This window comes from Notamacropus eugenii, chromosome 7, assembly GCF_028372415.1.
Source record: "Notamacropus eugenii isolate mMacEug1 chromosome 7, mMacEug1.pri_v2, whole genome shotgun sequence".
Taxonomy (NCBI): domain Eukaryota; kingdom Metazoa; phylum Chordata; class Mammalia; order Diprotodontia; family Macropodidae; genus Notamacropus; species Notamacropus eugenii.
Genome location: NC_092878.1, coordinates 152738025 through 152760493, shown reverse-complemented (window position 1 = coordinate 152760493; position 22469 = coordinate 152738025). Strand labels below are relative to the sequence as shown.

Sequence of the window (22469 nt, the reverse complement as noted above, 5' to 3'; positions counted from 1 at the left end):
AACTTTATGTTGACATATTTGATTCAAGGGTATAGAGAATACAGTAATTCCCTTGGTTTTTATTTTTGTTGACAGTTGATACACACACACACACACACACACACACACACAATTTGACTCAGTAAAATGATACCTTAAGCACTCCAGCAAGGTGTTGGAAGCATGTAAGATTCCAGCTCCACCATCCTTTGAACATTAGTGTCAAGTGAAGCTTAGTGTAAATGAGATTAGAGTAAATAGCTTTTAAGGGTCCTTACAGCCCTAAATCTATGACCTAGAATGATATGATTTCACCACCATGGGAGATGAGAAATTCATAGCACAAATACAAGAGAGATCACTAAAAGAAAGCACAATCCTCTAGATGTTCTTGTCTATGGATGTTTTTGTGCTAATTGCGTCAAGCTTTGAAATATGGCAGAGTCACCTATATGAAAACCACAACCCAAAGAACTTAGCTTAACCAGGAACAGAAGGAAACAAATGAAGGTTGCATAGAATTCCTGTTCTCTAGACTATGATATTTCTTTGTGTGGATAACCTCTTGACTAGATCTATCAGGTTGGTAGAAGGGTTGCACCAGGAAATCTAGGGCAAACTCAGGTAAAGGACAAACATTGGTAGAGGAAGGGAGAGTTAACAAACCATAGGTAGGCAGTTGAAGATCCCACAAATAGACCTGAAGCCAAAAGACCCTGCCCAGAGAGAGGTCAGGAGCCAGCTTGGAAGATTTGAAGGCAGATCTCAGTTTTGTCCTATCAAGATAGAGATGAAGGATGAAATTGGGAAAAATGAATCAACAGATAAATAAAATTAGAGTTTAGATGAAATGATGGGAAGGAGCATAAGTAGCTTAGAACAGAAGGTAGAAAGCATGTCTCCCATCATGGAGTCCCTGGAAAAAAATAGAACAAACCAAATTCTCTAACTCCAATAGGACAACAAGAAACATTAGTTATAGTTACATGTTTTAAAATAAGTAATTAGTTCCAGCCCAGAGATATATGCAATGAAAACTTTTTAAAAGTTTATATCTGGTTTCACATGTAATATAGTAGTAAAGGATAAGAAAACTCTATTTCCGATTCAAGTTTCTGAAGTTACAGAAAACAAAATTTTAGAAAGACTGAATATTGCAAAAAAGATAAACCTACAGTGATGATGCGATGAAAATTCCATTTATTGTTGGAAATATTTTAGCAGCATGTACTGAACTATCTCTTCTTTCTTTATATCTTTGTACATCCACTGGTAGGTGTAGAAAACTCTATATACTTGTTGGCACATTTATATGCTCACATAATGAACCAGTTATAGTTAGCTAACCTGAAAAATTATCTAAAATCAGAAATAATTGAAATGTGATGTTGTTGAGCCTTGCAATGGTTTTCAACAGCTGAGCAAAAATAACTTAAAAACCAGTCTTTGAAAATAGCTTTAGTCACCCCATGCTTTCTAATTTGACCGCCAAAAACTGGAAATAATTGATGTAGTTCCTTAGAGCATTAGGTTTTGGGGACTGATAAACATTGATTTGTATTTAAAATCCTCTTCAACATCCCTAATAAAAGTTTTAAAGCATTCGTAAATACTTTAAATCCAAGTTGAGTTTTTTTCTTCTTAGAAATGTAAATTTTGGAATGCATCCTTTCCCAGAATGAACCTGTTTCATCTCCATTAAAATTTGTTGGTCAGTACAATCTTTATTATTTTTTTCAAAGCATTAGGATATTTATCTGCCTCTCCAAAAATCTTAATATTATGTAAGTGAATTCAGCTTTGGCTGTGAAGGTTTCTTCACTATCTACTTCATCTTTCACTGCCTTAAATAAACTTGAAGATTTGGTCTCAATGGTTGCCCTGGTAAAAGGAATACATTTTTTATTTCATTCTGAAGTCCAACAGCTTCTTATTTCACCTGCTTATTTTATAATGTTCTATGTAAGGCAGCTATGTGGTGCAGTGGATAGAGCACCAGTGCAGGTGTCGGTCAGGAGGCCTTGAGTTCAAATCTCACCTCAGACACTTGACATTCACTAGCTGTGTGACCTTGGGCAAGTCACTTAACCCCAATTGCCTCATCCTGGGTCATCTCCAGTCATCCTGATGAATATCTGGTCACTGGATTCATATGGCTCTGGAGGAGAAGTGAGGCTGGTGACCTGCACAGCCCTCCCTCATTCAAAACAAAGTCAAGTGCAAGTCATGTCATTAGTTCTCTGATGGCATGGTCTTATTTGGTAACAAAAGACAAACACACACAGAATGTTCTATGCAATAGCTTCAGGCTTTCTGACAGCTCATCCTGTATTAGAGTTATACGGCATAATCTTTGTCCTAATGTAATAATCAGCCTCTTTTTTTTTTTTTGAGTTGGGAGTGCTTCCATGTGAAGCATTCTTTGTTTTGCCCATTTCACTAAGATCTTCAGCCTGACTTTCTGACACTCCTCTTTCCAACCTTATCTTATACTACTCTTTTTCTACCTACCTTAGGCCATCATACCCTTACCTAAGGGTACTCTACCCAAAGGAATGTAAATTTTGATTGTTGAAACCTCACAAGATATCTCAGAGTTTACTGACTAGATTTCTTTTTTAAGGACTATGCCATGCCTTAAACCCAAACCATTCTGCTTTTCATCGATTGGTCAACAATAGGTCCAAGGCCAAGCCTCAAGTGGTCACTGTTGGACTCTGATGGCTCAGAGTGAGCATAAATAGCAACTGTGTCCAGTTTTGGTCAGAAACTTCTGCTGCCAGATTGATTTTTTTTTTGTCTAAGTAAAAAGAGGTCATTCTTTGCCTCATTCCCTACCTAGACTTAATAACTGAATGGGTATAGCTTCAGACTAACTGAGAGCAGGGAAAAACCTTACCTTAAAAAATCCAAGGTCTGGACTTCAGAAAAACCTGGGAAGACATATATGAACTGACGCTGACTGAGGGAAGCAGAGAGAGGAGAACATTGTACACAGTTACAGCCACACTGTGTGATGACCAACTTTGATACGCTTGGCTCTTCTCTGCAATGCAAGGTTTTAAGGCAACTCCAAAGTGCTCCTGGTGGAAAATGCTATCCACATCCAGAGAAAGAACTACAGAGTCTCTATGCAGATCGAAGAATACTTTTTGCTCTCTCTTCTTTTGTTTCTTTTTTCTTGTGGTTCATTCCGTTGGTTATAATTCTTCTTTACAGCATAACTAATGAGAAAATATATTTAAAATGAATGTATATATAGAGCCTACATCAGTTTGCATGCCATCTTGGGCAGAGGTAGGGAGGGATGGGGAGAAAAGTTAAAACTCAAAAGCTTGTGGAACTCAATGTTGTAAACAAAAAATAAATAAGTTAATTTAAAAACAAATAAAATAACTACCAAAAAAAAAAGCCAAGGTCTCCCACTCCATCCAGGGCCATCTTCAGTTATCCTGCTCTATGTCTTGCCACTGGATCCAGATGTCTCTGGAGGAGAAAGTGAGGCTGGTGACTGCGTAGCTGTCCCTCACTTAAATCCAATTAATTCACTTGCAAGTCATGACATCACCTTCCTGATATCATGGTCATCTTCAAGAAGGAAGGACAAATAGCTACAATGGCAGCGGCAGCACATCACATCCACACATAACAATAGAAAAGCGTAGACCCACCATTAACTAGTTCACATGTATCACATCAGTTGGATTTTGGCTATCATCCAATGCAAACTAGTATTATTTTATAATTTCCACTAAATAAAATTTTGCATTATTCCAATTCAATTTAATCTTGTCCTAGCTGTAGTCAGTCAGTCACCAAGCCTGTGTGAAGCCCTTACTATGTGCCAGGCTCTGTGCTAAGCACTAGGAATACAAATACTGAAGAAAGAAAATCTCTACCTTCAAGGAACTTACATTCTAATATGTGAGGGCAACAATTAGAGCAGGGATAACAGAAATAACAGAAAAGGTGCAAAGCCAAGGTAGAGAAAGTCTGGGATGCAGCCTATAGAAATATGAGATGTATGCAGGATAAATTGGAGATGACTTCACAAGGAAAGCACTAAAATTAAGGAAGATTGAGAAAGGCTTATTTACAGAAGGTGGGACTGTAACTGAGACATAAATGAAGCCAGAGAAGCTGGGAGGCAGAGTTGAAGAGGAATGACATTGCAGGCATGGGGAGGGGGGTAGCCAGTAAAAATACCTGGAGTCAGGAGATAGTGTCTTCTTTAAGGAACAGCAAGGAGGCCAGTCTCATTGGATCCCAGAGTGCACAGAGGAGAGTGAAGATTGGACAGGTAGGAAGGCCCAGGGCTTTAGAAGCCAAATAGAGGATTCTATATTGATCTTCTAGGGCTTGATTGATCTGGTCTGAATACTGTGGCGCTGGCCCCACACTAATTGGCACTGTGAGGGCTCTTTGCTAGTCACTACCATTGACTACTGCTTTCAAGGTTCCCCACTTGGGATTTTCTTCACTCTTGCTCCCCCCAGCCACCGAACATTGTGAGACACATCTCTGATCATCTCTGACCATGCTGGTAGACTACCCTGTACTGGTGCTAGCCTTGCTGGCAGGGTCTCCAGCTGACATTTTGTGCAGTTTGAGGATGGAAGAAATCATTATGGCTTCTCATTGAATTTCTTGATCATTATCTGGTCTCATGTGAACTTCGGAATTTTGCTGGTATATTTATGTGGCAGCTGGTAGGTCTATCTCCTGTTATCAAAGCAGCTAGGTGATATAGTAGATACGAATGCTTGACTTGGATTCAGGAAGCCCCAAGTTCAGAGTCTGCCTCATTCATTTACTAGATATGCGTTGTTGAGCAAGTCATTTAACCTTTATCTGCCTCTGTTTCCTCATCTGTAAAGTGAGGATAATAATGGTGTCTAACTCCCAAGATCGTTGTGAGGATAAAATGAGATAATATTTGAAAATCACTTTTGCAAACCACAAAGCAATTGTTGCTATTATTCTTAATAGCTATTGCTGTCCATCTTGGCAAGAGGTCCTCTCATGATCTTTCCTATAACAAAGGTAGTATTGATTTGATTACTATCCCTGGAGCAGGAATAGGAGTTAAAATGTGGTAGGAGAGGTTATTTGTGTGGCTGGATGGGTTTATGATGGATAGACACTGGTTTCCTAGGGGATGTGAAGCATCCTTCGATGAGTCTTTACTCACCCAATGGCACATGTGCACAAGAAGACACCATCCAGCAGGTAGGTGCTCCATCATTCCAGTTAACAGCTCACTTTTAGGCTTTGGATTAAAATTAGAAGTAGAATTAGGGGTAGGGTTAGGTTTATAAAGCAGTTTCCTCACATAGGCTCTGTAAGACAGGTATAGGAAGCAGTAGAGTAGGTAGAGAATTGGAGCTAGAGCAGGAGTAACTACGTCCAAATCCCATCCCTCATGTTTCATTATTGGGCTCTATGACCCTAAGCAAGTCACTTTACATTTTTGAGTCTCAGTTTCCTTATCTGTAAAATGAGGCATGTAGGGGTTCAGCTCAAAGACCTCCAGGGTCCCTTCTGGCTTGAATTCTAAGATAGTGGTTATTGTCCCCATTTGACAATAAAGAAAATAAAATGGTGTGTGTGTGGGGGGGGGGGTGTGGGTGTGGGTGTGGGTGTGAGTGTGTGTGTTTTACTATATTATAGTCATTTGCACTGGAAGGTTTACTTGACACCCAAAGTGGGATAATGTAAGTAAAACCGACTTTTTCTATAATGACTTCTGTTCCATCCACTGAATTTATGAAATGGTGAAATAGGCAGTGCTTTATATTTTTGGTAATCTCTGGCAAATGATGACCTTTTAGGATGTACAAAAATGATCACTTATGAATTCAGGGTCAGGTAAAAATATGGTAATGAGAAATTGAGGAAGCTAAGGAAAATAGCCAAGCAGATTAGAAAACGGAATTGAAAACCTTGTGCTGTATTGGAATGTGTACCTGAATTAGGCATCTTGGAATGTACCCGCACTTGGTCCACTGCAGACCTATACACACATCTCCCACACCTCCATGTGGCAAGTAGTTGGGACGGGGGCTAGGGTGGGTAATGACTTCCACAGTGGTAAGACTATGCCTCCTCAGAACCTCCACCACAGCAGCAGACATACCTTCTACCTTCTCATCCCCGCTTGTCTGCCAAGTCACCCTGGAAAACAATGGTTTATGTTGCTGCCATTCTCCATAATGAGATTAGAAGAAATAGATGGGAAATTATACTCTTCTATAGAATGCTGCTAGTATTCCCCATGATCAAGTTAGAAAACTATATGGGAAATTGTCCTGTTTTATGGAACACTTGCATTCAGGATTAAAAGTGATCAAAATCAGTGAAAACATAGTTTTCTTTTATAGTCAGCTTTTCAGAAATGCCCCGATTCTACAAAGAGGGGCATGCTTCTTTACAAAGATTACACTATAAAGATGCTCCATTCCATGCCATAAATTAAATTTTGTGTTTATGCTTTAGAGTGTATTGCTACCACTTTGGATATTACTGAAGATTTTCCATTAAAATTTACTTTATCAATTCAATTTCCTACTATGAAAAATAACCTATGCATTAAATTTTCTTTTTTGGAGCAGTTATTTAAAGTATCATAGCCTGTGAATTTAAAAAAAATACATTAAAAGCACTGCCATTTTAATGGAAAACAAATTCTAAATGAGCTTTATTTCTGTAACTGTTTATTTTTTCGTTTCAGGCATTCCAAAGATGATTACGTCAGATATGGTAAAGGAAGGTGCTGCAGTAATTGATGTGGGAATCAACCATATCCGTGACCCCGTAACAGGAAGGACAAGATTAGTAGGTGATGTGGACTTTGAAGGTAATGAGCCCAATGAATCTCTCTTGCATGGTAGGGACAGTGAAGGTTTCGCGTTGTACTATTTGATAATCAATTTAAATAGAACTTTATTGAATGAAAACACCAACCAAAACTTCTCTCTGATTGGAGAGGGAAAGCAGAATAAATACATATTTTTAAATGATTTAAAAGTTAACATAGTATATTTATCACCAAGGTAAATGTGACTTTGCCCAGTTAACACAGTTCTGATAAAATGACAGACTAAGGATGTATGCCATTCTATTTTTCCTTAAAAGGAATAAAAAAGAAATATGGTTGAGTCTAAATGCTACCAATCCTGGCACTGGAGGAACTGAACTTGAGGTCCAGCATTGGCATTTCCTAACCGGATGACTCTAGTCAAATCATTTGACCTCTCAGCCTCAGTTTCCCCAACCTATTTCTGGGTCAGGCCTGACTGAGACCCATCTGATAGTTTAGATTCATGATTTCAATAAAATGAGACTCTCTAGCGTGTAACAAAAGCAGGTTATTAGGATTGGATTATGATTGTCAGAAAGCTGATAGTGAAGGAATGTGCTAAGATGCTGGCAATGAAAATAGGGAGGAGAGAACAGATGCAAGAGATATTCAGGATGTGTCATGGCTAGGATTTAGTAACCGGATGGAAGGGAGGGAGAAAGGGAGGGAGGGAGGGAGGGAGGGAGAGAGAGAGAGAGAGAGAGAGAGAGAGAGAAAGAGAGAGAGAGAGAGAGAGAGAGGAAAGAGGGAAAGCAGGTAGGAAGAGGAGGGAGGGAGAGGGAAGGAGAGAGAGAACGAAAGAGAGACAGAGAAAAGAAGGAAGAGCAGGAGAGAGGGAGGGAGAGAGGGGAGAGTGGAGAGAAGAAGGAGGAGGAGAAGAAAAGAAAGAGAGATAAATTCAAGATTATTAACTTGAGAGACCAAGTGTAACATGGTGGTAACATAGATGGAAACACTGAAGTCAAAAGAAGATATACATTTATGCATAAATTTAATGCACTTGTTTGGGGATGATTTAAACTAAACACACTAAAGGTATAGGCCCAGGTATAGACTACCTTCTGAGGAGTGGCCTAGATAAATTGCCCCTGCAAAATTGTCCATCCCTTGAAGATTTGTTTTGGCCAAAGAAACTCATGAAGGCCATTACCAAAGGGTCAAGGGTTTCCAATCTGTGCCCATGGGGAGTTAGGGGAGAGACTACCCCACACTGGTGACATAGTGAGTTTTTGAGGTATTAAAGCAGAGGAAGGGCTAGGAGAGAGAAAACACAACAGAAAGTCTAGAGTCTGGGTAGTATAGGGAAAAGAGTGATAAATTTGGAGGCAGAAGTCTTGGGTTCAAATCAAGATTCTATATGACCTGGGGCAAGTCACACTACCTTCGTGGTCATCAGCTCTTTATCTGTTAAGTAAGAATGCTGGATCAGATGACATGCAAGTTCCTTTTTAGCTCTAAGTTTGTGATTTTGTACTCAAGGTTAAATTACTCTTCAGTTCAGCTGATTTCAGATTCAAAACTATTCATTCAGACTATTAACATAACTGTCAAAAGCACATCTGTATGAGGAGTAACAGAACAGGCATCCAGCATTGTAGCCCTAATGACTCAGATGAGTTGTAGAGGGTCTGAAGAACAACTTGATAAGGGTGAAGTTTCTTTTATGTCTGTGATTATCTGGAGGAAGTTGGACAATTCCCAGGGAAGGAAAGGAGGGGGGACATCACATTCACAGATGGATTTGGGGGCACTATGATAATCCTACTGTGCTGAGCCTTCTCTGCCACCAGAAAGAGAAGCCAGAGGAGTATTGCATGGCCTGTAGGATGTGTATTTAACACCTCTGATGTAGAACATGGTGCTTTAACAAAGTTAAATCTAAGTAAATAATTCAGTAGGGGCAGTTAGTGGGCACTAGAATCGATAGAGTGCCAGGCCTGGAGTCAGGAAAACTCATCTTCCTGAGTTTGAATTCAGCCTCAGACACTTACTAGCTGTGTGACCCAGAGCAAGTCACTTAACCATGTTTACCTCAGTTTCTTCATCAGTAAAATGAACTGGAGAAGGAAATGGCAAACTACTCCAGGATCTTTGCCAAGAAAACCCCAAATGGGGTCCCTAAGAGTCAGATGCGACTGAAGCGACACACCAAATTATTGTGTAGGGCTGTTTGAAAATGTACTGACACAAATAAGTAGGAATGTAAAGGAATTCTTAGGTTCATCAGTCAATGAATCAATGGAAGGAATACATTTTAAAGTTGGAAGGGACCTCAGAATACATCTAGCCCAAGGCACACCTGATTGAGAGTTCAGCACAAGCGAGGAGTGGTCAGTCTTTCTTTAAGACTTAGTTTCCTTTAAAACTCAGGTCAAGAGCCAACCAGTGCTTGGCACACAGTAGGTATTTCATATGTGCTTGTTGACTTGAGTTGAGTTCACCTTCCACTTGAGGCCTTTTTTGACCCATGCCAGTGACTAGAATCTTTTCCCCAAATTACCTTGAATTTATCGCATACATTTTGTGCATTCCTATAAGCATGTCTCCCTCAAAAACTCCTCAAACACAGAGATTGCTTTGTTTTTGTCTTTGTGTCCTGGTACCTAGCATAATTCTTGGCATATAGCAAGTGCTTAATAAATGTTTGTGGATTGATTGGTTGACCTTGAGTGCCAAGGAGCCCAATATCTTCTGAAGCCGTACCTTCTGGTTTATATATGGCTTTAATTGTGAAGAAGTATTTTCATCCATTGTTCCTCATTCAGCTCTTCAGAGCCAATCGGAAGTCTAATCAATAGTCAGGGCTCTAAGAATCTAGAATGAGGGTCCGTAACATAAGACAAATACAGAGAATTTTGGAAAGGTCTAATAGACTTAGAAAAGACTTCAGAAGATCCTTTGAAAAGGGTACAATAGACATGCAAGAGACTTTGACTGTACTTGAAGATCTAGAGGGCCACATGTGGCCTTGAGGCTGCAGGTTCCCCACCCCTAGAAGCCATTGGTTCCTATTTAGTGTCTGATGAACTTCTCAGGGGTTCACAGTAACAGTCCAGAGGCTGGCACTAAAAATTCTTTAATGGTGCATCAAGCAGTTAATAATAGTAAAGAATACAATAAGTAGCATATTAAATTACTTTTTTATTATTGAAAGGGGTTCATGGAGCAAAAACATTGGGAATCTTTGATTGTTTCTGTCCATCTTCTTCCTGCTACTTTGCCCATATTTACAAATGAAAAAACTCAAAACTGAAACCCAGAGGTGTAAAGTGACTGGCCCAAGCCAATTTGTTAAAATGGTAGAAAATAAGTGAATAAAATATAAAATTTGGGGTGATTCCGCATGGAAAACATAATTTTCAAGTATGTGAAGTAGATAATGGTAGTAAATAGATGTTCCCACTTTCCACTAACTGGGAATATTACTAGAAATTGAACTTAAAACTGGAGGCTATTCAGTGAAGGTGTGCCATAATCATGGCAACTTCCATGAGCTCTCAGATCCTTAATTTGGCGGTAGGGAAGAAGTGGGGGAGAAGAGTTCCAGGTTAGCCTATGAACCAAGGTCTGAGCCAATAAATGACTTCACAGATAGGAGGCATCCACCAGCCTGGAAGGGAGGAGTTAGTAATTAGTAAATGCTTTAAGCCTGACTTAATTTTGCAGATCCTGTACAGAAAGCAAGCATACAGTGCTGTGGGGGTGGAGGTAACTTTTCAGAGGTCATATGAGGAGAGATCAGTGCACAGCCACAAAATTATTGCCAGGGCACTGTAATGTCACTTCCCACAGGGAATATAGAGGACTGGTTATCAGCAGATAATGTATGCTTTCCAAGACCACTATCCAAAAGAGGCAGACAAGAAAATGACATTGATCCACCACAGGGATGATAGCAGCAAACCATAAAGCTAGACAGTGTCTCTTCATGGGGGAAAATTAATGGTGGAGGCATTATGCTATAAGGAAAAGAATACTAGCTCTGAAATTAGAGCATATAGGTTTAAATCCCACCTCTGACCTAAAAAAGTTATTTTCTCTTCTTAGCCCTTAGTTTTCTCTTCTAAAATATATGGAACTATTGGACTAGATCAATAATTTCTTCCTGAGACTTAGGTTCCTCATTTATAATAAGAATGCACAAAATGAAATCAATGTGAGTAACCTTACTCTCTCCTGATAACCACACTCCTTTCCATATGGAGATGAAGGGGAACACGTCCAGAAAAACTAAGTGTCACTATATTCTTGTTCCATCAGTGCTTTATTTGGGCAAAGTAAGCTTTCATTTGTTAACTGTTCAATGACTTCTGAGTATCTCATTTCATCCCAATATCCAACTTGAATTGGGCCTCAGTTTACTCATCTGTCATATATGATGGTGTTGAACTGATGATATTTGAGATTCTTTCCAGCTTTAATTCTATTATGGTTTTATGTCCATTAGGAAGTTGTTGGTTTTTCTGAAAGAAAAGGAAGAATAGGAAATATAGCTTAGATTTCTCTAATGCACCCTATACCCATTTCTCTTAGCATTAAAAGTTAAAACTTTAGACACACACACAGAAATTATTTATGAAGGCTCCAATATACAATATTAGATCAATGGGGGCAGTTCACACATTACTTGAGTTGACACCCATGGATTGGCATAGTATCGTGTTTCATTGTCGATGAAGATTAGATCATATTGCCCTGAATACACATACCCTGGCATATAGGTTGGAATGAAACTTCTTTGAAAGGAAGAATATATGAATGAAAAATAATAATCACAGACCATGTTCAGGAGTTAAATAAGCCATAGTTTAGGAAAAAAAATGTGGTCTATATTTAAACTAAGAGCCTGACCTCTCCCATGGGAAATTAACATAGAATATGTCTTTCAATGCTATGACAAATAAACCCAGTCACCAAGTTTTGCTCCAGAGTGCCACGGGCCCTTCCCTTTCACCCTAGCGTCTGGCTTGGCAGGTGGTCAGCCTAAGGGCCTGAAATGCCCAGAGAGAAGCTTAGGAAGGTCATTGGCAGTCATCCTTGGCTTTTCAGGAGTACACAAGGATACCAAGCTTACCCAAAACAAATACAAGACTTGTTCAGCATTTACCAGGAATTCACTTTTCATTCTGTGATGCTACATGAAGAGGAAGTCCAGTCATGTGATCTAGGTTTCAAATGTGAGAAAGTCATTCCTACTCTTGGCATCTCAGGAAGTGGCCATGGTTCTGATAATATCACATTAACTTAATAACACTATTGGATAAAACATCTCATTTCAGTTCACTACCCACTATATTTTCCTTCTATCACATCAAGTTCTTGGAACAAAAGTTCTTAACCTGGGATTCCTGGAGAGGTCTCAGGGAGGTCTGTGAATGTGGATGGGGAAAAAAAATCACATATTTTTCTTCACTGACCTCTAACTGAAATTTAACATTTCCTTAAATTATTTCAACATATCATATCATTTTGAGAAAGAGTCCATAGACTTCACTGGACTGCTAAAGAGGTCTATTATACCAAAAAAAGATTAAGGGCCCTTGTCTTAGAGCAACATTCTGTTACAGCACTTCTACAGAATAACCATATGTGAATTGCATCAAGAGAAGTAGCAAACATGCCTACATTTATAAAAGAATTTTCAGGGTTAATAATATATGGGAAAGGGGAGAAAAGGAGGAAAGAAAGACACATTTATAAAGTACCTACTATGTGCGAGGCACTGTGCTTTACTGTTACTTTATGAATGTTATGTCATGTGACCCTTTAGATAACACTGTGAAGTTGGTGCTATTATAATTTCGATTTTACAGTTGAGGACACTGAGACAGACAAAAGTTGAATGATTTGCCATTATTGGCAGCAGGAGCAGCAACAACAGTAGTAGTAGTAGTAGTAGTAGTAGTAGTAGTAGTAGTAGTAGTAGTAGTAAACATGGTGCCCCTGAAGGATTTTTTTGGTTGTTTTTTTTGTTTTTAATAATGGAGTGATTTTGCAATATCAGTTTGACACCTATGTCAAATATTAGAAATGGGAGGGTCTGGAAATTGGATGGGTCACTAATCAATCAGGAAACTGTTGAAATAATTTCATTCAAAAGTAATGAGGGCCTGAATTAAAACAGAGATTATGTGAATGAAGGGAAGGGGATAAACATGAGAAGTATTATTATGGAGGTAGAATTACAGAAGAACAAAATTTGACAGCTGATTAGATATAGGGGATGAAGGAGTGAGAAGGGTTAAGGATGAGTCCAAGATTTTGAGCCATTAACTAAAGAGAAATAGAGAAATGTGCAAATGGATCTGGGGGCAAATGTGAATTCTACTTTGCACATGTTGAGTTTGAGATGCTGACGGAATATCCAGGTGGAGATGTCAGCACAAATATGATAGTGAACCCTGATAACCTTTGGAGAAAACTAGGGATTTTAAGAGGTGAAGTGAGAAGCAAGTGCATCCTAGGCAAAAGGTAGAGCCAGTGCCAGAGATGGAATAGACTGTCATGTAAGGGAAACAGCAAATAGGCTGGTTTGGCGAGACTGAAGTATGTGAGGGGGAGTAATGCATAGTAAGCCTGGAAAGGTACATTGGAATTAGATTGAGACAGGCTTGAAATGACAATGAAGGAGTTCATATGTGATCCTAGAGGTAATAGAGAGTCACTAGAATTTATTACACAAAGAAGTGACATGATCAGAGCTATACTTTAGGAAAAATCAATTTGTCAGCTAGATAGAGAATAGATTTGAGAAAGGGAGAGACTCAAAGCTGGAAGACCAATTAGGAGGCTTTTAGAATAATCCATTGGAGTGGTGCTAATGTGAATGAACAGAATGGAATAGATTTGAGAAATATTGTGAAAGGAGAACCTATGAGACTCAACAAGTCATTGGATAGATGGAGTGAGAGAGAAGGGGTCAAGAATGACATCTCATAATTTCTCAGTGTTCTGATTTTAAAACTACCTTTTATTTTATTTTAAAACTATCTTTCCATCTACACTGTCATAAACATCATGAAAATTATTTTTCTAGCTCTGCTTACTTCATTAGCCATCAATTCATTTGTCATTCCATGCTTCTTGAAATTCCTTATACTCTTTTTTAAAATTTTTATGGCACAGTAATATCGTATAACTATGCATCACAATTCACTTGGTCGTTCTCCCTTTGATGGACATCTACTTTGTGTCAAGTTCTTTGTTACCGTAAAAAGTACCCATCTTATCTTTTCGACCTGACTACACATTATTTATCCTCACACATTCCATGATCCCAAACATGTGTCACTATTACTCACATTTGACATTCTATCTTCTCCTTTCCTGCCTTTTTAGGGACTGTCCCTCAAGCGTAGAATGTTCTCCCTCCTCACCACTGCTTCTTGGAGCCAGTAGTTCCCTTCTAGTCTCAGGTCAAATGTCACCTATGTCAAGATACCTTTTCTGATGCCCTAGTTGTTAGTACCTAGAGTATTTATTTTGTACGTTGTATATACTTACCTGTGAATCTGTGTATTCCAACCTGAGTACAAAGTTCTTAACCTGTGCCCACAAACTTTCTAAAAAATATTTTGGTAACTATTTCAATATATTTGGTTTCTTTTAAGTCTGGGTATTTGCATAAGACTCTCCTCATTGGTGGAAAAAATGATTACTCAAGGTTTCAGACCTGTATGTGGGGTGGAATTAGCAAGAGCTTGGGAGAGGAGAGATCTTTTGGTTTCAAGCTTTTAGAGAGGACACTCCTGTATGGTTCCAGGCTCCCTTCTGCAAGCACTCAGAGGGAGAAAAATACCTTGAGAAGAAGCTAACATGTAGAGGAACTGAGACCTTGAGTATGTTTTTATTTATAGCTTGCCACATTAGAGATTTTGAAAAATTTCCTCTTGGGGGAGATTGGGGACTCTTTCTGAGTTGATCTGAGGCATCTGTCTCAGTGAGACTCATTCATACAATGCATTATATTTTATCCTACTGTATATAATTTCTTTAATTTCAGGTTGCTAATGGCTTGGATACATAGGTTCATTTGCTATTCAATATTTCTGATGGTCTTTATCTAGCATTTGTTGGGAAAAATCCAAACCTTTGGTAATAGCTTGGAGCATTTCTCATTTCCTCTGGACTAGCAATACTTAGGAGGGAAGATTGTTGTAAAAGAAGTGTGTGAGGGATAGAGGAGAAGAGAGAGCTCCTCATAGAAGACGGTGAAGCTACTGAATGGCCACCAGATAGGGAAAGGCTGGGAGGTCCTGTTACAAGTTGGAGGAACAGAAGAACTATAGAATAACCCTTCTACCTATAGTGAACCTTATTGACATGCTTGTAAGGCTCCCTCCGTAAGTATTTAGCAATAAGGGAACTTTCTTATTATTTGCTTCTCTAGGTTGTTTTTTTTTTTTTTTCCGGGGGTTGGAGGGTGGGGGTGGAGAGAGTGCTAGCAATCAGGGTAAGTGATTTGCCCAGGGTCACACAGCTAGTAAATGTAAAGGGCTCTGCTTTATCCACTGTGCTGCCTAACTGCTCCTTTTGTAGTTTTCTGAGGGAAGCTAGTCCTGTGTAGGTGCTAGGTGACAGTGCAGGGGATAGAGTTCTGGACCTGGAGTTAGGAAGATCTGAGTTCAAATCCAGCCTCAGACACTTACTAGCTGTGTGACCCTGGGCTAGTCACTTAGCCCTGTTTGCCACAGTTTCCTCATCTGTAAAATGAGCTGAAGAAGGAAATGGCCAATCACTCCAGTATCATTCACAAGAAAACTCCAAATGGGATCACAAAGAGCTGGACAGAACTGAAAATGACTGACCAATAGTGAACTATGTGCCTAGTACCATGCTAGATGTTAGGGCTACAAATACAAAGAATGAAACAATTCCTCCTCATAATATTCCTAGTGTCTTTCCCATTGAGACTGCTTTTTATTTATTCTGAATTATCTCTTATGTACTTAGTTATTTGCATGTTCTCTCCCACATTAGGATGTGAGTTATTTGAAAGTAGGAACTATTTTTGCCCTGTTGTGTAGCACAGTTTTTGACACATGGCAAGTACTTAACAACTGTTTGTTGACTGACTGGTTGATATAAAAGTTTAGATTATAAAATTATAGGAGAAGGGGAGAAGATGTTTTTTCATAACTGTGGATACAGGGAGAGTTCTTCACCAAAAGTGGGGAAAATGGTAATATAAAAATAATAGCTGGCATTTATATAACAATTTGAGATTTGCAAATTGCTTGCATATGTTATTTTATGACCAGAAGAGATAAAATGGACAATTCTGGTTACATGAAATTAAAAAGTTTTTATACAAACAAAATCAATAGTTATAGGGCAAACAGTCAACTGAGAAAATGATTTTCATCAGGGCAAATTACTTGGATTCTTATATACGAGATTTATCGGGAATTTATATACCCATATATATTAACATATATCTATTGATATCTTGATAAAGATCAGTTTCAACATTGATATAGATATACAAGAGCCATTCTACAACAAGCAAATAGTCAAAAGATATGAATAAGTAATTTGTAAAAAAAATGCAAGTAAAGTATTAATAGTCATATGATGGGCAGCTGGATGTAGTTCTGGACTTCGAGTCAGGCAGACCAGAGTTGGAATCCTGCTTCAGACATCTATTTAGCTACTTGACCCTGAGCAAGTCACTTAAATTCTCCCAGTCTCAGTTTCCTCACCTGTAAAATGAGAATAATAGAACATATTCCACAGAGTTGTGAAGGTTATGTGATAGTGTTTTAAAAATATTTTCAAATCATTGAAGCACCATGTAAATGTTAGGTGTTTTTATTGTTATATGGGGGGAGGCTCCAAATTACTACTAAACTGCAGGCAAATTCAAACAATTCGATTCACAAATATAACATGGAAAAGTAAAATGACAATTATTAGAGGATGTGTGAGAGGACAGGTACACTACTTTGCTGTGGTAGATCTGCAAAAATGGCCCAAAGATTCTGAAAAAACCAATTTAGACCTAGGCCCCAGAATTCATTAAAATGTGGATAAGTTTTAACCCAGCAATGTTGTTTTTAGTCATATCCTCCCAAATTAATAGCAGCAATTTTTGTAGTAAAGGACTTTTAAAAATGGATGCCTATCCATCAGGGAATGGTTGAACACATTATGGTCTATGAATGTAATAGGCTATTACTGTGTACTCTAAGCAATGAAAAAGAAAATGGATTCAGAGAACTATGGAAAGACTTGAGGGAACTGGTGTAGAGTGAAGTGAGGAGAGCCAAGACAACAGTTAATGTAATCTTGATAATATTCTGAAATAAAATAATTTTGAGACTTCAAAATTTTGCTCAGTGCAGTGATGAATCCAAGCTCCAGAAGACTAATGATAAAGCAAACTTTCCACTCCTTGGGAGAAAGATGTCAAACTGCAAGGAGAGAATGAGACATAGCTTGAATCAGTTTGGATCAATGTACGAATTTGTGTCACTGGACTATACTTATTCATAGTAAGTCATTTATTTGGGGAAGGATGAGTTGCAGGGGAAAATTAGGAGGTAGTTTTTTTTTTTAAGAAAGAATACCATTGAAATGTTTCAAAAATATACAGGGGACCAAAGGAAATTCAGAACGGGACAGACAGGCAGAGCAATATTAATTCATCAAAACTTAAAAATATTTTAAAATGAAATAATATCCCGAATACTCATAATTTCCAAGCTACATGGAACAAAAAGCCTCCAAGTTATAGAGACATAGTTGAAGAGTTCAATATCACATGATGACAGGTGAGCCTACAGAGCATACATTTTCATCCTAACATTTTTGTTCAACTATAGTAAACAATTATAAACACCCAGGCAGCTAATTATCCACAGAGTACTGAATTTAAAGGAATCATAGTAAGAGCAACTTATCCCAGGTCTGTTTCTATCTGGATACCATCAAAGAAATATGAGAAAGATTATATGATCCTAATAGTGATATCTAACATGTATAGAGTACTTTAAGGTTTGTAAAGTACTTTGTATACACTATCACATTTGAGTCACACAATAATCCTTTGGGGTAGATATAGTAGTGATTATTATAGCCATTTTACAGATGAAGCAACAGCTACAGAGAAGTGGGATGACTTAACCTATGGTTACACAGATAGGAAGTATCATAGGCACTCCAAGTTTCACCCTCTAACGATATTATACCCAAGACCATCCCCCAAGAGTCAAAGCAAATTGCTAAGTGAGTAGGCAACTTACTTTGGCTAGTTAAAATATGAGGGTAGATAAAGATGGCAGCCTAAGGTTCCCAGAAGAGATCAAGATACCTGAGCCATAGACGTCCTGTCATGAGCATGGAAGTGATGCCAAAAGGTTGATGATCCCATACATTTTCTTTTATACTCAATTGGATTGTTAAAAGGATATTCGCATGTGCCTTATGTTACTATTAGTACCCTTCATGAGTAATTTAGCCACACCCTGTGACTGTATGTGATCTCTGGATTTTTTATTTAATTTAGGCACTGATGTAATCTTATAGTTCTTTGTTTTCCCATCATCCCAATCATCAGATGGTTTGAGCATAAATTGACTTCCAGGGTTATATCAGTTCTCTTATCTTTTTAGAAAGAAAATGATTTATAGCATCTGCTTGAAGAAACTGAATCTGACTTAGTGCTTCCAGTTAGGAATTTAAAACCAGTCTCAGAAAACAATAGGTATCCAACACGTCAGTATGAGGACAAAACGGAACCATAACAGACCAGATTTTCATCCTATCTCACTCTTTCTTAGATCAAGCAATTTCTTGTGTGTATTTGAAGTGTTCATATTGTATTTAATTAAATTTCATAATATATTTGCATCAGGCAATTTGTATTTACTTAAAGCATTCAATATTGTATGCAATGAAATATTGCTTTAAAATTAGATTAGGTGATTTTTTTAAACATTTATTTATGCATTCAATACTTTACTTAGTTAAATATCATGTATCCATTTAAATTACATTTAACTAAATATTAATGAAAGAAATTCCTGATCCAGGAGATTATCTTAGTGGGATAAGCTGCAAATAAATCAAAGAAAAGCAGAATACATATATATATATATGTATGTATACACACACATATATACACATATATGTATACACACACATATATGTATACGTATATATACATGTATATATATAATGTGTGTGTGTGTGTGTGTGTGTGTGTGTGTGTGTGTGTGTGTGTGTGTGTGTAGTGGATAGAAAGCTACGTTGGGAGCCAGCAAGAGGTAAGTTGAAATCCCACTACTTTCTGTGTAATTCTCATTTCACCTCTCAGTTCTCTAGATGGGGTGGCTCTCCAGTCATCCTGATCTGTACCTTTCCATTGAACCCAGATGTCCAAGAGAAGAAAGTGAGGCTGGTGATCTTGGGCAACCCTTCCTCATTTAAATCCAATTCACTTGCAAATTGTGGCATCATCTTCTTGACATCATGCTTCTCTTCAACAGTGAAGAACACACAACAGTAGCAGCAGCAGCAGCACTTTTTGTGCTACCAAAGAAATGGAAACAGTCTCCTTTGTCCCCAAAGTTTGCATTTTCTCAATAACTAGGTTATTTTTTTTTTACATTTTTCTTTCAAATTATTCTTGATAGTTCGCATTTCTTTGTTCTTTCGAAAATTGTTTATATCATTTGACTACTTGTTTGTAGTAAATCAGCTCATAATCTTATTATATATTTGGTGTTGTCCATTCTTTATAGATTTTAGATGTAATATCTTTATCAGATTTTGACTCAAATATTTTTTCCCAATTGCATCTCTTTTTTAATCTGCCTAGCTAAATTGACTGTGGAATACTTGTGTACAAACTTCTTATTTACACATAACTAGAGTTATTGATTTGGGGTTTGGTCATATTTTCTATTGTATGACTAGTTATGATTTTTTGCCATATTCTTAATTGCCAAGATGTAGTCTTCCATTCTCTTCCAATTTGTTTAGGGTATGACTTAGTATATTTGTATTATATATCAGGTTGGAATTGATTATGGCATAAGATGCTGCTCCAAACCTATTATTTGTATGAATATTTTCTATTTTTCCCAATTGTTATTCAAATGAATGTGTTACCTCATTGCTTTAGAAGTTCCCTCCAGTTACTCTGGGCATTGCCATATGACCTTCCGTTGTACTTTAAAGACTCCTAGGTCCTGTCATAGAACCTAAGGGCCTTTCAGTCATTCCTGAAGATGAACCCCCTGTGTTTCACTGCCCCTAATTGAATATGAGTTCTTTGAAAACAGAGATTTTCCCTTTTTTAAATTTGTATTCTCTGCACTTAGCAAAGGACTTGGCACATGAGCATTTAAATGCTTTTCCAGTCCATTTCATTGTATGACTGCCCATCCTTTGGGAATTTTGTCTATGTCTCCCAGGATCCACCCAATGTGCTAGGGGCTTTCTATAGTTTCTCTAACTTCTCAGAAATACAGTGGGACACACCAGTGATCAGCTGATCATCTGTTGTTGAATTCAGTGTCATCCATAATGAAGACATTACCGTCCCCAAAGAATCAATCTTCTGCTTGAATTCTATGTTAGATTTCCTCCATCACATTAGTGAATACCTCTGGTGAGCATGTATCTCCCTGTTTTATTCCTCACCTAATGTTTATGATTAGATCACTGAAGAGTTAATTTCTGTTGTACTTTTAAGTAATCTTCAGTGGTTTTGACATATGGATTAGAGAGACCTCATTGAAAAAGAGCCTATAAGGCAATATTTTATTCAATTGAATTGCAGGGTGAGTGCATAATGGAATGTTTCTGCTGAGTTGTCTTTAAAGTAGTTTCATCCTCCAGTGCTTCAGTCTGCTTTATGAGGTGGCACTTATCACAATTGCCTATCATCCTTCTTTGTAAGAGTTTACAAATGAGTTTATTTTCTAATCCAATATTACCTTTGGAAATCCTCTCTCTCTCTCTCTCTCTCTTTCTCTCTCTCTCTCTCTCTCTCTCTCTCTCTCTCTCTCTCTCTCTGTCTCTGTCTCTGTCTCTGTCTCTGTCTCTGTCTCTGTCTCTCTCCCCCTCCCCCCCTCCCTCTCTCAATTAGGCCTCATATTTTCTAACAAACGTATTTTGGGGGCTCTTTTGGTCTCCTTGTGATAATTCATTTACAATGGATAAACTTCTATATACAATTGTTACAAGTGGTATCAATGTCCTTTCTGCTATCCATTTTCCACTTTCGACTTCTTATTTCAATAGTTTAAAACATACATGTTTTAATTGTGCACAAATTCTTTTGTCATCATCACTTGACTTTAAAATTTATTCTGACCTTAGCTTTGATAAGCTAATTGGCTATAGAAAGAGGAAATTAAGCGATAACTCTCACACTAATAAGAAATTTTTTCTTGTCTGTTAAAAGATAATCTATTTCATTTTCTTGCAATGTTATTTGATGCCAACCATATACAAAGCCTACAAATTCTTCTCTCAGAAAATTGTTAATTGTATAAAGGTGTGAGACTTCTGTGTTGTTGTTTTGTTTTTTTTTTTACAGGTCTTTGGTTTCTTTTATCAGTTCTTCCTGAATCATAATTTTATATATACTTCTCACAATCCTCAGTTTTTCCCATCTTTGTCAATGAAGTCAGCCATAGTATACATTGGATGTTATCAAGTTCTTAATTGAATTTCTCTGCTTCTTCATCCTCAGACACTGATATTAGTATTAAAGTGCAATTATTTCATGGTGGCATTTTTGTAAGTACTAATCATTAGTGTGTAATCACCAAAGATCTCATAAAGTAATCTTTCTTATCACCTTTGAGAGTTTCCTCACTCCTCTCTTTGTTTCTCCAAAGAAAAAAACTGATTTAGCTGAAATTTCATTATTCTCATTTAGCTCATAGAAAAAATGTCAAGATTGATATGATTCATTTCCTTTATCATTATGTTCATGAATTAATCATTGGATAAGGAGCTCACATTTAGATTAGTAATAGTCCAACTAAAGGTTGTCAGCACTCTTAACTGTGTGATACTTAGTATCCTCTGTCAACTTTCTCTTGCTCTCCTATTCCTTTCAAAAGTGAAAGGGGGCCACTCTGTACTGAAGGACGTTTAATATTTTTCTTTGTTTCACGGCATCTGAATTCATGTGCAGTAAGAATTAGTTTATTCGTGGTTCAGTATGTGGGGACATGGAGTACAGAAGAAAATATAGTGAACCAGCTATATCGAGGAGATATGTGTACAATAAAGAATGGGAGTCAGAGGGGATAAAGGAAGCAGGTGAAGATTACTGGAATCTTTGGTGGAATTGAGCGCTTTGCTGGGGCCTCTAGATAGATTGGGCAACAAAGTCGGTAAAGTTGGGCGGGTTTTTGTAGAATACTTATCTGAAGTAAGCAGGACCAGGCATTAGAGGGATGGAAAGAGGAATCTGGACCTGGGGATGGGTGCTGATTCATGCTGGGAGGGTGGGGTGGAGAGGGTGTCAGGTTTTGAGGACAAGACTTCTGGGAAAATGGTATCTACTTGATTTCTAATTCCCTGATGCTAGAAAAAGGCCTTTGGGCTGTTATCACTGGTCTCATTCCAACGAAGTGACTCAGGTATTTCGAATTTCTTTAGTTATTGG

The 22469-nt window shown here is 37.9% G+C and overlaps 1 protein-coding gene across 1 annotated transcript in view; it reads left to right on the top strand.

The window, feature by feature from the left end:
* The window catches only part of MTHFD2L (methylenetetrahydrofolate dehydrogenase (NADP+ dependent) 2 like), a 124658-nt gene that overhangs the window by 95316 nt on the left and 6873 nt on the right, over positions 1-22469 (top strand). The window contains exon 7 of the mRNA XM_072624281.1: positions 6710-6835. Coding sequence (XP_072480382.1) covers positions 6710-6835 — 126 coding nt within the window. The remainder of the gene's footprint in view (positions 1-6709; positions 6836-22469) is intronic.